This window comes from Acanthaster planci, linkage group LG12 (assembly GCF_054643075.1).
Source record: "Acanthaster planci isolate LZ-2023a linkage group LG12, COTS_SCS, whole genome shotgun sequence".
Classification (NCBI taxonomy): domain Eukaryota; kingdom Metazoa; phylum Echinodermata; class Asteroidea; order Valvatida; family Acanthasteridae; genus Acanthaster; species Acanthaster planci.
The window spans coordinates 3,979,925-3,994,712 of record NC_141788.1 but is presented as its reverse complement, the minus strand read 5'-3'; the positions used below and the strand labels follow the sequence as shown (position 1 = coordinate 3,994,712).

The 14,788-nt window shown below is 42.0% G+C and overlaps 1 protein-coding gene across 6 annotated transcripts in view; it reads right to left on the bottom strand.

Annotated features, from left to right (window-relative positions):
• LOC110977429 (3',5'-cyclic-AMP phosphodiesterase 4C-like) overlaps nt 1-14,788 on the bottom strand; it is an 87,993-nt gene that overhangs the window by 33,651 nt on the left and 39,554 nt on the right. The window contains exon 1 of one of the 6 annotated variants that reach the window (XM_022231553.2): nt 371-5,260. The exons of 4 other annotated variants lie outside the window; for them this stretch is intronic. In XM_022231553.2, coding sequence (XP_022087245.1) covers nt 371-573 — 203 coding nt within the window. In that variant the 5' untranslated portion in view covers nt 574-5,260. Of the gene's footprint in view, nt 1-370; nt 5,261-14,788 lie in introns of those variants that run through there. One more of the 6 variants, XM_087144269.1, reaches the window with a different exon arrangement.

The window sequence follows — 14,788 nt, the reverse complement described above, 5'->3', positions numbered from 1 at the left end:
CAAAAAAGAAGATTGTTTACAAACAAACATGGTACTATATCAACATAAATCATCACAGGTGTACATTTCTACCATGCGTAAAGTTACAAGATTTACATTTCCCAACAGGACAAATTGGCTTGAAATTTTGAGTCTAGGAATTTGAACAATTAGTACCTTGTTTGGGTCCTTAAAAAGGAACTTTTGAGCATGAATAGTGAAATGCCTTACAGAAAATCATAGAAAAAAAAGGATCCTGCAAGAAAACAAAAGCCGATTAAGTACTACACGTGCCTAGTTATCCCGGTACATTTTATACCAGGACTAACGAAATGTGAACATATCAATGCAAACAGAGAAAGTTGAACAAACTAATCAGAAATTCACCCACCTGAAAACTGGCTCAGAGAGCTTGCGTATTTTCAGACTCAGGCGTGACATCTCTCCCCCTTCATGGGCGCTCAGAGGGGGATTGTGCTCCCTGTATGGTGACAGCAGCGGGGAGACTGGACTGAGATTGCTCGGTGTGGTACGCTGTGAGCAACGTGGCAAGCGGGGCCCGTACGGCCGCATGAAGGCACAGTTTAGCGTCATGGGTGACAGCAAAACAGATAGAAGTGGGGGGGGGGAGAAAGCTGGAGGATGGCTGACTATGGACCAATTACTGCTGCAGACCGTTCCGTCTTGAGTGCTCCCCGTGACAAGGATGATGGAAGTGATTACATCTTAACGCTGTGCTCCTGCAGAAAGTTACATGTAGCTGGGCAGTGAGGTTGTAGCAGAACTCCTCAAGTGACAAAACAGCCTGCAGGTGCAGATTTCTACAACTGACAGCTTCCAGTTCTGACCAACTAGAAAGGTTCCCTAACACAGTCAGGTGAAACTGACTGTTCCTGAACAATTTTGGACCTATGAACAATCAAGTCAGTGCCACAACATTGATCAAGCATTAAAAGTCAGTCAAAATTTCAGAACCCACGACAAAATAGGTATATGACATTTCTAAAATGAATGTGCATATAAACAACTCGACAGGCAATTACATGGAGAGTAGACGCATAATGACTGTCTAATTCCCGAGGCATGCCACGGTTTCCTATGCCAATACGAATATGTGCGTACTGAACACATAGGCCTATGTCTGGCATACCATACAGGTCACAACCTAGTTCAAACTCCTCCAGTAATTTCAGCTGATCTTTATCAAGATGGGTCTGCCTGTATCTCACTTCCAAGACACAAAGCACACTTGAACTGGTGCCAAGACACGTAGCCAGTGGATGCCTACGAAAACCTACACGTAAGGGTCCAACTACCAACTGCAGATTGCTTCAACTTGCCCGGTGGCCCACTGAGTGGAACCTCTCACCCATCTGAACTTTGTTTCAGCATAGAGTTCAAGGAACTTGTGACTCAGGGCTCAGAAAGTTGTGACTGACTCAAGAAGTGTATGTACATGTAAACACTACTCCAGTTCTCTTTCAGAAGACTTTCTCATTAAAGAGGATGTACTGTATATATATGTATTCAACACCATGCACAGAGAGTTCATGGAAAGTGTTGCGTTATTAACTTCCTGTGGATAGGCTGGCTTTTCATCTGCAAAAGAGATGCAGCTGCCATAATCTATTATATGTGGTAAAATACTGCCCAAGATCACACACAACCAGCCCAACCCAAGGCTGAAGGATGATTCACAAACACTGCCCAAAAGACTCCAGTTTCATCTTCTTTTTCTCTAGAAGAAGTTGCCACCTTCAGTGTCAGCGAAGACATGCATAATTTACGACACATCGAGCCTTTCCTGCCTGCCAAGAAAATGTCACAATTGATGACACAGTGTATCTTGTTAGGGGGACATCACTGCGTATTATGTGTGAACTGAATAAACATCACTCCGCAGATGCTATACATATCCCCGCTGACATATTTATGTCTCAGGGATTCTGTATAAAATGAATCCAGTGCAACTGAACACAACCAAGGTGTGTTGATTCAAGTCATGTGGAATCCGGGAAGCAAAGCCAAAATTTGCTGTCATGCTGGTTTTTCAAGTATTACCACTTCGATAACAAAGGTGTAATTAGTGTGTGCATATATGCTGGTACCTTCCTCCAAATTGAAACAAATAAAAACATTCAACTAATGTGTTTTCTCACAAATTTATAGCTTCCAACACACGCAATATATTTCAATTACACACACTCTTCTGGCTTTCATCATGACTCGCCAGCTCCAAAAGTTTTGAACTTATGATGCAGATTGCACTGCATGCCAACAGAATCTTAATGAGCTGAGACAGAGCCTGGTATCAGCCCTAACCAGTGATCACATCCAAGATGTATTTACGAGATGCGTACATGCTGTTCCAATCACAGTATTCCTTGCTTGATGAGCGGGCATAGGCAGGGAATTGGCTGTCATGCTGAGGTTCCTCGGAACCCAGAAGACGGTGTAGAGTTCACTGAAAGTGCACCACGACTGTTCACATCGTCTACAGATAACCCAGTTTTTCATTCTCTGCTCCAGGATCCAGACTGCCTATTTCGGGTACATCACATTTTACAAACATCCCAAACTTGTCTCATTGGGATATGTTTTTTCTGCACGTAGGGCCTAGTTTAATTAAACTCACTTCTGTGCATGAGCTGTGTAGCACATTCCAGGAATGATCATACCCAGCAAATACATGTTAACATCACTAACAAATAAGCAGTCTCTCTCCCTCTTCCCACCAGTATACCCGATTTTGTTGAGCTCCCACTCGGCCAACACATAGATTTCCCCCAACACAGGTTTCACTAATTTACATTTTCCACTCTCCATCCAGTGCCAAGCGCTCGACCAATTAGAGAACAGCCTTATCGCTCTGTTAGTGCACCAGGCAGGTACTCAAACCAGTCTACATTGTATTTTTTGTGCGTGTTTCCTTCCTCGGGTGTAGCCCAATGAATAGTGGGCAGTCCTTCATCCGTGCAGTGGGCACATCAGCCTGTCTACACACGAGCACCAGCCTATGCCATCCAGGGAACTCAATGCCAGATGAATATTGAAGATGAAGCGGTCGGCCGAGTCAGTTTTGAGGCTGGGGACACAAGCGTGATAATGCAATCCCAGTCCGCATCACAACCAGCAAGAATGACGGCAATTCAAAATCTGCCAATAACAACACGGCTAATACATACAGCATACAGAAATATGCACCACCTGTAATCCATGGCTGCACAACATACTAGTTGAAAATCAACCACCTCCACATACAGTAATACATGCGATAAATCTGACAAACACAATCGGATGATAACGAGGGTGATGCAATGCCCGGACGGCAAAATTACTAAGAAAAATAAAAATCCTGACCTTGTTCAATTCTAATAGGCTGTCTGGGGGAACACAGCTGCAGAAATGAGTTTTGTTCGCGAATGCAACTCATTGAAATATATGCCATTTTTTGCTGACCTGGCCCACGGACAATAACACAGTGAAAGCTTTTATGGCCTTTAAAGCCTTGGGTGCAATTATGCATCCACCCACGGGTGTATCGGTCCTGGAGTTTGATGGCTAATCATCCTGATCTGTGCATTGCAGCGCCGCATGAAGACCAAAAAAACAGCATCCCAATGTGCGGAGAGCAAACAAGACTCCTTCTGCACTCAATCCCACGCTTGGATCAAATAATGGTGAAGGCAGTAGGGCCTAGGCCGATGAAGGTCTGTACGATGCAGAGCAATTTTTTTGTTACCCAATGGACTGGACTCACTTTTTATATTTATGTTACTCAAGCCACTCTGCCAATGGTCTGAAATTTGAACGAAATTGGCACTGCCTTTTGTGAGCATGAAGTTTGCTTTTGTGCATTTATAAGAAAGTTGATCGATATTTGTGACTTTTTCCCTCAAATTTGTGATACCGGATGTTGACATTGCATAGCAAAGCTCAACTGATGTTGGATTTTATAGGCTTTGCACTGAAATGCATCACAAAAACAAAGATGTGACGAGGATCTCGCCATGTGATGTGTTTGGAAAGCCTCCTCATCGCTGACAAAGAGAGGACACGGTTGAATGTCACGGTAGTTGTGAGGCCGCAGCCCGCACAGACATCTAACTGGTTTCTCCATTTCAGATGAAAAATACAGATCAATGTGCTGCTCGGTGTTGGGTATGCAATGGGATGTCATTCAAGGGATGCCACTGTCAAGCAACACAGCGTCCACTCTCATATACACAAAGAAGCCATTCTTGAATGTAAGATCTTGCACCCGCAAACGGTAACAAATTACTTCAGTCTCCTACTCTTCTCCTACCACACGGCTACAAAACCAAATCCATCATCAGCATTAATCTCATCCCAAGTGATTTCCAAAGGTCACTTACCACAACAGATGGTGGCTAGACTAATGAAAATGAACGTCCCCCAAGCGGACCATGCTCCTGGCCTAGAATGCACGACCATTATTGGTGGGATTTCACAGCCTTGTTGCTTTTTGCCTAGCTTGAACCTGTCACACATTAGAGCCACAAGGTCCTTCAAAGGAGCACGTCCACAGCTTCATTATCATCCAAAACCTCCTACTAACAGCCCTTCATGTGTGCAATTATTTTGTTTTCTTGTTGGTAAGATCAGTTTTAATAAACCTATAATTTCCCAATGCAGATGGAACGAACTTTTATTTAGGTAAATTTTACTCACGCTCTGATCGCATGATCATGTTTTTTCCTTTAAACTATTGACAGGATTATATGGCAGTATCATCTTACCTGGAATGATGATTACTGCATTTTAACATCATTTTCAATAAACTAAACAGGGAAACTGACAGGCTGTTTTATATGAAAATTACAAAGGTGAACATGCCACTTCTTCGCACAGCTAATTTCTTAACTACATTTACTTTGATTTTTGGTGTTATCCCAAAAAATTCAAAATTACAAATGTATTGCCAAATTAGTCCGGCATAAAACATGCCTTGCACTGATGGCTGTACACTCCCCAAGGAGTTGAGATGGTTTATAGGGTTGTTTCTGAGTCCCATGAGCAGGTCTAATTGATGATTACACACACCTGAAGGAATTAAGATGGTTTTTATGGGATGGTTTCTGAGAGTCCACCAGGCACTGGAACGTGACGTATAAGGTAAAGACGTCATAGTATTATTATAACTGTCCTGGCACCAGCTAAATCTTTTTTAACAAATCGTATTTTTTTCTTTTACAGATTTGTTCCAGTGACCCTGTGTTACTTGTGCATTATTAAAACCAACTCAGAAAACAACCAGAACGCACAGGGCATGCAAAGACTTGCTGCCTGACTGGCCAAGCTGAAGAAAGTCCAGGGGTTTGCATGAAATAATAGACTGCATAATTCATCAATCATGCTTGACATTGACACTTCACTGTCAGTACAATGCTCCATTCTAGCAAAATATAACACCAGTCAGTTTCAAGGAGTTGTAGCTTTGGTTTCATTAGTATGGCAAGAAATAAAAACAGTGTGGACAAGGAAATGAAAGCTCGTCTGGAGAAATCCCTTGTCATCAAGTCAAGTCAGTGACGCATTCAGACAAAGAAAACAAGTTATAAAGCAGCTGCATACAGCGCTGAGTGCATGTGAAGTTACAGCAAACAAGAGCTACCTTCTTAACCTGACCTAGATGTAGGTACATATATAATGCCAATGGTTCCAATCCATTTGTCTTCAACAAGAAAGCTGGGTAGAATCTGCACTGGCTGACGAAATATATTCAGGAGACTTGGCTACATTAACAGGAGCAGTCTGCTTCTCCATACAAACCATTCCAGTGTGGTTGACAGGTCTCATGATTGAACAAAATATCTCAGCGTCTGACCAGCCTCAACTAACTTTTAAACTTTCCAGTCTGGAGACAAGCCTAGATGTGTTTGTTTACATGTAAAACTCAATTCTGCATTAAGAACAGCGCAATCTGTGTCACAATTCCAAACCATGTTCAAAGAGTGTATTCATATTTGATCGATCTCGGAGCCAACCCCAGTTCACTTTGGAACCACCGACAGTTTCAACCTTCAAGGTGGTAAAACTAAAAGATAACACATGCGCAAGGCAGTCGTAAACAGCAATGGCCTGTGCCTATAACACACACACACACACACACGCAACATAATCTCAAGGATACATTCCACCTGCAGACAAACTTTCCACTGGAAAAATGAAGGGCTGGCACACTTAATTTTCACCAAAGACAATGAACCCATGTTTAATCCACGGCACTGGCATAAATTACAGTGTGTACATTACCCCAACCTTGGGGGGAAACTCTTTGGTCGATAAATTTGTCAGTTGTCCTTGCCGCCGGCAGCACGCCTATACAGTACAGTATGTAGCTCCACGGTTGTGTGGTTGACATCAAAAACTGCTCACAGCAAAAATGTGGACAACTGAGAACGCGCCAGGCGGCAATACACCTACAGCTGTGTACATGTATTGTACATGTACTTCTCTGTGAGAACACATCCACAAGTGAATGAGGTGATATGCATGGGCAAGTTTTACAACATCTCTGCACGTGCTTATCATCTGGCCCATTTCCAACAGAACTACTCATATTTTGGAGTGGAAATCATAAAGTTTTGTTTTGGTCCCTTGGCCTATTTTCTTGTCATATAACACCATTTTACTGAATAAATTGTACCTGCATTCTCAACAAGTCAATCTTAAAATTACTGGTAATTCTAAACCAAAACTGCCAGCATCATATCAGGACTTCTGGTTTGTCTGGGTAACATTCCTTTTATACGTGGTCTATTTTCGTATCAAAGCATTGCTGGTATGGACTAGAAACCCCAATCCCCTGCCAGAACATTCCATTTTCTAAAACACTGTTTAAGTTTGTCACAAAATAAATTAAAAGCACAGGTTACATTTAAAAAAACTGCAGTTTGATCACACAATGACAGGGAATTCAAGGAAACAAAAATATTTTTATTACATAAATCAACAATTTCCCAAAACCATTCCTTGAAATTCTCCTTTTTGGACATGTCTTGGCCACTGACCCCCATCCAAGAACTCTCCACCTGGCATGGCCAAAATTGATGATGCAACTTGGTAATTACTGTCACTTTGTCAAAAGTCCCCCTCTCCAACCAGTGATCCTCCAAATCTAATCTATGCATTGATACAGTAGATGACAACCAGGTGCACTCCACTGCTAAAATCTAAAGGACACTGACCTCCCTCCACTCAAAAGCCCAACACACTCCAGCACGTGAAGCACGTACCGTACGCCTAACCGCAACTCTTGAGTGGTGTACAGTCGATTTTCAATGTTTGTGAACCTTGTGACAGGTGGTGGCAAAATCTGGTACACAAGACTAGATGAAAATGGTCTTTCTTCTTCTAAATTGGCAGGCTATGCATTGCATTAAAGAGACAGAAACTGAAGGTTTCAAAGCCACACTTTTGGAGAGAATTCCACTGCTGAACCCCCCTGAATGTCAGAAACTTGATGACAGTAAAATTGAGAACAAGATACCACGCTGCCCAGCTTTAATGAGGATAAGCTACACTGGGTTTGCTGAGACACATGTACAGCGGTTGGTAATTTATCAGAAAAATCTAAATGAGGCATGGCACGTTGAGTATTGAACATAACAGAACTACAATCAAACTTTTTGGGGGAGAAGGGGTCTACAGCTTGACTAAAAATTCCTCCCTCCATGGTAGAAGTAACAACATGGCAATTTTCTAACCTAACCAATTCATCACTATTATGGCTGTTCACATGCTAAACTTGCATGACTTGATTCTCGAGACAGACGTGAAGATATTCCAGGCTTAGAGGAAACAAGTAAATTGACAAAATGAGCAAAATGCATACTTATTAGCATCCCTCATCACACCAGCCATTTCCACAGTTTGGAGAACAAACACAGTTTTTTTGACCGTCCCAGAACTGGAAGACAAGAAATAATATTTATGGCTGTAACACAGGCACTGTACAACCAAAACGGCAACTATTTGACAGAACTCTAGAAATACCAGACACTCCTCAGTGGACTCTCCAGAATTCATGGCTGCCAAAATGCATGTTCCTTCACTGCACATGCCAAACCGCGGCAGCTACACTATTTATGAAGTTCCAAGCCCTTTAATTGGTCAGAAAAAGTAGAGTATAAAGGCCACAACAGGAAGAACAACAAAAAACATGCAGCCACCTGCAAAAATCACCATTTGCTATATTGCAAAACCACTGACGAATGATCGCACAAATTCCATGGCCAACTGCCTGTGACTTAGTCATCTGATTCAGTAGCTGATGAAAGATGCAGACTGTAAGGAATGAAAGACTCAATCAAGAAATGTATATGGAGAGACTGAAACTACTAGACCCAATATCGAACAGGCGAAGAAGGAAACTATTAAGTACTTGCCCGAATTCAATCCTAAAAGTTCCAACTGAAGAGCTGTCTTGGAGGTCAAAAAGTTTGAAGGTCTGTATCCACCAACTGAGTAGGTGAAGTGTTCCAAATCTCTTGCATCCCAGACTTATATCCAGCTTTATGGGGCAAAGTCCTGTTCAAGAATACAGCCAAATTAGGAAATGTTTTCCCATCCGCAGCTAAGATTAGCAGCAACCTACACTTTCTCCTCCGTGGCGGCCATCCATTCTCACTCAAAAAACCCAAAAAAACCAACAGCCTGGCAGGAAGGGAAATGGAAACACTAGTTATTCCTAAGTGCCATCTACAAAGCTGACAGAAATGTATGCATGGTCGTCACTGCAATGCTTCCCTTGGTGAACCTCGGGTGCAGTCTTCTCATTCTCTTTCCCTTTTCCTCTTTCTTAAAAACCCCCCAAATTATGGCATTTTCCCAGTTCCTGTCAGAATGAGCAACTAAAGCAAGGACTTGATTCTAAACCTTGCCCCAATGCTCACTCTGGGGCGATTTACTGCAAGCAGGATATTCCTGACATTATCCCTAAAACTCTGAGGAATCCACCACCACGTCATTATGTTTTAGGAAGCCTTTCCCCCTTTCCCCACAGGTGATCCATACGAATCTCTCCTGATATATCAAACTGGCTGCAATGAACACTCCTCAGCTAGTAGCAAGGGGACATGTTCCATCCAGCCCATGCAGCATCTTGGAGGCGACACTCGTACCGAGCGACACTGACTTACAAGCCGCCACCCCGTTTCACATGAGTAGTACAACTGCAAGAAGCTAGTTTAGAGTTGAATTCGACACTGTTGCACTCTTGTGCCTTTTTATCATTAAAGTACAAAGCAATTGGTGGTGGTTAGGGAAAGTCAAATCCATTGAAATATGCATATAATTTTCAAAAACCAAGGTGTTTAAATATTAAATTACCCAACAACAGCATCCAGTATGCATTCACTCTCTACCGCCTGTGTAGCTGGTGTACTTACGGCACAAAGTTGTATTATCACAGACTCTAGGTTTAAAATCAAGGTATTTACAAATATTATCCACACCAACTTATACATTGGAAAGTATGCTTTTCCACAAAGTTTTTTGCATCATTGAATATATCTCCCACCCAATTTTCTAGAAACATGGCAAGAGTATGTCAAAATGATCAAAGTTTGCTTTGATCGCTTGCTGCTACCACAGATTACACAAAACTCCTACGAGACACCAACACCCACTGAGCTCCCTTGTCCAACTTTTTAAAGACGGTTCAATCCGGGAGTGAGGCTATCTACGTGGGTTTCCAATCTACGTGTGACTCACGTCAAAGACAACCCCAAGCTCATGGCTCCACTGTTACACGCTCAAGACCTAACACAGGCAACATTGATGTACGTGCACAGCCCTACCTGGCAGGGATTTCTGACGTAAAGTAACAAATCCCCATCCACGTAAAAAAAACTGAGCTTCGCTCAGCTTAAGGACTTAGCTACAGAGACTGTTCGCACGTCAATCTGCTTGGAATTTAAGTGAAGAGCTAAACAGCCTGATAAATGTGAGATGAAATTCATGGCCTTTTAGGCAGAAGGACCTAAAAGAGTTCACACAGCATTAAGACTGTTTTCTGCAAACAGACTGTTTTCTGAACATTGTGGTTCAGGGATAAAATGTGATAATTTGAAAGGTCAATTTTTCTATTCAGGCTGGGTTGGCTACTTTGAAATGGTAATCAATTAGGTCGATGAACTGCCTCTATCCATTTCGTCTATTCAACCAGCACGTCCAGCAAACAAGGCATCACACTTCCACATATCACATTCCAGGTAAATTCAGCCTACTGCCGATTGAATCAATATTTGAATGTTACTTCAGAGATCCGAGACTAAGCTCTGTCTATACTTAGGGCCAAATATTTTTAGACCTTTTTTTCCCCTCCAAGGACAAAAAGGAATCGAACTTGATCTCCACACAGCAGCAACAAGCCAAGTCAAATATTGCACCCCACTGTACAACAGGTTTCGATAAGTGTGATGAGGAAATTGAATGTGAAATTCTCCACATGAAAACTGCGGGTATTGAGTCGGTCTGTGGAAAAAAAAAATTTTTTTCAAAAAGGCTTTTGGGGTGCACAATGTGAGGTAGTGAGGGTTACTGGAGCAGGTGATTGTGGTTATGGTCGGGAACCCCATTAATTGTCATTACTGGAAAATACATGGGGGCTGCTCGCAAAACATTTTCTCGCAGTGTAATTACCCTGGCACAGTGCCCCAGTAAAATAAGATAAACCAGAAATTACTCGGAAGATGTTCTCTGAATGCCAAAGAATGATTTTTCTTTGATTTCTTTCAACTGGTGATTGATTAGCGAAAAGTTGTGCTTTGAGGCTGTTGAAGAATTTGCACTGAGGAGTTTGAGTAATAAATAATGCAGAAGAAACGAGCTGGGTACCCATCACTTTCGGCACAGCATTAGGTTCCAGAACTGGGAATGCAATGATACAGAAGTAACGCAATGCTGCCAATGCCGAGTTGTCAATTTGGCCATTCTCTACACAGAGAGCAACGAATTATTGCCAGCACAACTGTTCACTGCACCATGCCTTTTCTTCTTGAAAGGGGAGCCCTCAATTGAATTTGCACAAGACGTTCTCCAACAAGGGAACGACTGCCTCATTTCTTTTCTCCTGACTTTGGAAATTGAATCGGCAGCTCATTGAATTACAGTACAAAGAGCTTGCAACTACAGTTTAAACGGACGTGTCATGGGTCGAACTGATAAAATCAATGTGAAAGGTGGCATCTAGCACAGGTCCTGGCCGCAATGAAGTGCTGCTTCCATACTGGAGAGGAACGTTATTTCAAAATACTTATATTTTTAGTTCTTTAATCAAATGTTCATGTTCTAAGCACAATGGCAATAGAAAGAAATATTTCAGTTGAAAAGATTTTCTGCTTGACATTGCTGGATTTGCTATCAAAAGACTTCTGCAACATCAATACTCATTTTCGGTTTGCAAACACTTGGCCCATATAAATGTGACATGCCTGTCACAACAAATACAACGAAAAATGATGAGGGAATTTTGTTTTATTTACACAGATACTGTAGCTTTGATGATAAGTCAGAGCCACATAAATTAGCAACGAAGCACAGCAATTTCCCTTTTTGTTGAGAATCCGAAACTCAAGTAAATTGCTTTCATTTCAAGCAGTATTTAAAAAACTTGGAGGCACTTTTCACAAATGTTTAACATGAGAAGAACATCATCGAGCAGGATATTAGACCAAATTAATAGATAAAGGGGGGATCTAGTCAGAGGCAAGCCTGCCTTTTGGCTCATGCATTTTGTTCACCATGCGATACACCTAATGAGACAGCAGTCTGCTCCCATGCAAGAATGCCCTGAGCTACAAATACACCGATGGGTATTATCACACATTTGGCAGACAGCATGTCGACGACGCAGACCAGACATCCCTACTCCAGCTGAACTGCTGGAGCCCTACTCATTTGGCATCGGAGGCCAACAGGGTTTCAATTTAATATCTTTAAACCGGATGGCTCCAGGGGAGTTCATCGCAAGGCAGAGGAGGAGAGGCAAGGAGATGCAAGGGCCGGCCGGCAACACCGAATAATGATAACAAGGGTAAGGAGGTTCACAGAGACGCCATGGAATACACACGACGCACAGACGCACGAAAAGTAATCCTACCTGAATTATCCACGCACAACACCACCACACAATCCTTAAGCTGAATTCTTATTTGAAGCTGAAATTTTCAAGCCCACACTGCAACAAACCTTTTGCAACAATGATGACAGAATTAATGCAAGTTTATGAAGTGGAACCAAGACTGCCGAGGTTTGTTGGTACTGATACTTTAGGCCTGGAATTTCAAGAATATATCGTTGCGTGCCTAGAAGAAGGTCATAAGCACTTACGACCTTTCGCCGGGCAGCATAATCGCTGCAAAAGAAACTTTCCCAGCAGAAAGACATATGTATGCAACTCCTTTATTTTAATGAAATATAATTAACGAAATATAAAGATTTCTCTGCAACTAGTAACAAAAAAATTTCCGGAGTCGTTTGATAAGTTGTTCAAAGGTTGCTTTTGGCACATCCTGTGAAGTAAATTTTATTCGTTTCTACTAAATGAAGAGAGAGTGTTTCTTACACCCTTTCACCCAGAACATTTTTTCTATTGTAATCATCCTTCTGGGCAAAAGGGCATAAGCATGCTTATGACCTTTTGCCCGGCACACGACAATATTCAACGGGTGTGTCAAAAGATGTTCACACAATTGCATGATTTCACGGGTAATCTATGGTTACAAACAAGAAAGAAAGTGAACAAAAAAAATATTTATACTAGCCAGCCTTGCCAGCCTTTCTTCCTGTCTGCAAGGCACAGCACAGGTAGACTCATTAAGACCTGTGACGTGACAAAAGAAAACAACAAAACACAGCAACAGCAGCAGTTAGCACTTGAAATCCTGATCCCTGAAGCAGGTTCTTCATACGGGTATCATTCATGATGTATCCTTTGCAACTCGGACATGTACATGTACGTGTACTTGTAGGCCTGCACAGCAATGCCTTGTTAGAGTTCAGGTGATCAAATGCCCATCGGGCCAAACTGGCATTTCCAATTTTGGAATCTGTACCCAAGCAAACCACTGGACATTGCTCCGTCAGTTGTCCTATAGTCCTAATTTGTTTTTGCCGAGAAGCTGTTGGTGCCAAAGGCCTGCATGCGTATTTGCTTGTCCGGAGCACAGGGTTTGACACCAGTTTGTGTGAATGCAAACAACTTGCAGTATTTCTGCAGAAATCTGCCGACAAAACACTCCATTCCATACTTTTCATGTCGACTTCGACTTAGGTTCAATTTTCAGCTGGTCCACATGTGGATTAGGTTTTTAGTTCCTACCTGATGCCGTGGATTTTACCTAAAACATTCTTCTGGAGTTTTCCTCCCACTTATTGTCTCCTCTGTACCCATTTCTTTAGGCCTACAAGCTGCAGTGTCCAGGACACTTTTGAGGAATCCTTGGTTTCATTACCAGAGAGACTTAACACAAATAATGGCAAAATGTGCTGTAAAATGTTGAGCACCATGAAATGCCAGTTTTCCAGGTTCCAGGGCTACCAGCATTGAGTGAGAGTAGCATAGCACTGGAAGCTGGTTTGGGACACCGCATGTGTCCTACACACAAAAATAATAAATTTCAATACTATTTCCTTAATATTTACCACTAATAAGGTTCATAGACATTCCAAAATGACCTGGTAAAAAGGTTTTTCAAAGTTTACGTCGCACACTTTTCTTTTGCATGTGTTGGCTCCTCCCCTGCAGTTTAAATTATGATATTAGCTCAACCTCTATCAACTTATTTATATTTGTCATCGGCAAACATTCAACACATCACTCTCTGTCTATTAATGTTTATGCTGTCAGGCACCAAAATATTTTCAGAGAAAACAATTATTTGGCTAGGGTATCCTCAACTGTGCCATCGCTCCAAAAAATGGAATGACGGCCGACTTCACCAGAAATCTGCACTGGCCTTCGATGTCTGTTCATGTGGCTTTGTACTTCGGTTGATGACTTAATCGGTTGCCATTACGGGATCCTTAAATCTTGATTGGTTATTTTCGTAACTCCTGCAAAATGCAAGTAACGCTTCGTTTGAAAATGCTGCACAGTGTATTTATGGCCCACGGTGACATGTTTGAATGGACGTACCATACCTTGGCCATGTATTTTGCTTGTGTTTGGTAGATGGGAAGGCCAAGTGATAGTAAAAACCCCTAACACATCACAAGACCAGTTTGGGTAGATTTGGCCAGTATTCTTATGACATGCTCAATCCCTGTTGAATCCTTGAAAGTGTCACAAAGCAAAACACTGTACAGGGGACCAGTCACATTAGCAGTGCCTTCCCAAGGGCTAGAAATTTTTGCTAGCGCTTCAACTGTTCAATGCCTGGTAACATTTTATACATGAATGAGCATGCAGCCTGTAGTTTGAGTAAAAGAAGAGGAGTTTCCAACAGCAATAAAAAAAAAATTTAGGAGCCAAAATCACACTTACTAAGAGACTGTCTTTTTCTCCCTAAACCGATGTAACTTGATATATCAAATCTCCACATGCCTGGAAAAAAGTAGCGTGGCCCTCCAGAATAACAAATCTCCTTGCCACTAAAAAATGATACGCGCATTTATTTACGGCTACGAGATCAACTATCAGAGATAAATCTACAAGAATACTCAAGTAGCAGCACCCCATTAGTCAAGACCCCCATCATGTACGTGCACGCCCTACAAGATGACTTCTAGATGTGGGGCAAACGCCGACAGCATTAACAAATGAGGATGACCCATTAAAGTA